This window comes from Oreochromis niloticus, linkage group LG16 (assembly GCF_001858045.2).
Source record: "Oreochromis niloticus isolate F11D_XX linkage group LG16, O_niloticus_UMD_NMBU, whole genome shotgun sequence".
Lineage (NCBI taxonomy): Eukaryota > Metazoa > Chordata > Actinopteri > Cichliformes > Cichlidae > Oreochromis > Oreochromis niloticus.
In genome coordinates, this window is record NC_031987.2 from 33,212,671 (window position 1) to 33,213,564 (window position 894).

General features: G+C 45.0%; 1 protein-coding gene across 1 annotated transcript in view; it reads right to left on the minus strand.

Moving 5' to 3' along the window:
- Nucleotides 1-894, minus strand: part of tmprss3a (transmembrane serine protease 3a) — a 28,324-nt gene that overhangs the window by 12,929 nt on the left and 14,501 nt on the right. Inside the window, exon 9 of the mRNA XM_019353019.2 lies at nt 410-575. Within this exon, the coding sequence (XP_019208564.2) occupies nt 410-575 (166 nt within the window). The remainder of the gene's footprint in view (nt 1-409; nt 576-894) is intronic.

Below are 894 nucleotides of genomic sequence, written 5' to 3' on the forward strand. Positions count from 1 at the left end.
GCACTGAGAAAAAGACAGGAGGCAGACCTGGAGGTGGCAGAGCTGAAGATGCTAAGATGTTCATTGGAAATAAGCAAAACGGGCAGGATGATAAATGAGTCCATCACAGGGACAGCTCAGGTTGAGCAGTTTGGAGACAAAGTTAGAGGGACAAAGCTGAGGTGGTTTGGACATGTGCAGAAGAGGGATAGTGGATACATTAGGCAAATATGTAGCTGCAAGGCATTAGGAGAAGAACATGGATACAACAAGGACTTATGCTTCACAGACATAAGCATAATGTTTTATGCCCGCTCAACAAACAGGCCATTGTTGTCAGTTTCTGGGTTCCACAAATTTGAATGTATTAAGAAGAACCAGATGTTAATGCTTGTAGAGAATGTAAAATATCTACATCGGATTGACTCACCCATACACACAATGTGCTGCAGTGATGACCCAGTATGGGGATATGATGGAGCCTCCACACAGGTGTTCATTCCTATAATGGAGGCTAACTTGCCAGGGGAACTGGCCTTGTTTCGAGATGTTACCTCCAACAATACGTGTCCTGTACTGGGGCCTGACTCCACACTCTGAGGGCACAGAGAAATAATGTGTTAAGCAATTATAGTGTCACCACCCATCAAGAAGGTTAGTACTGTCCTATAGTGATAGTGTGTTGGTTGGGAACGAAGTAGCTTTCAGAGCTTTTGTTTTTTCTTTTTTTCCTCTCTATTTTTTTTCTGTTCAAATTGTGTGTGATTGGTCGACTACAGGACATCTGATAGTCCACATCAAATAGTCATTGCTATGCACTGAGCAGGAAGGGGAAGGGCCGGGGGAGGGGTTACAGACTCAGCACATAGCAAAGGGGTGGGGGATGGTGGGGGGGCTGAGGCAGAGAAAGAGTAT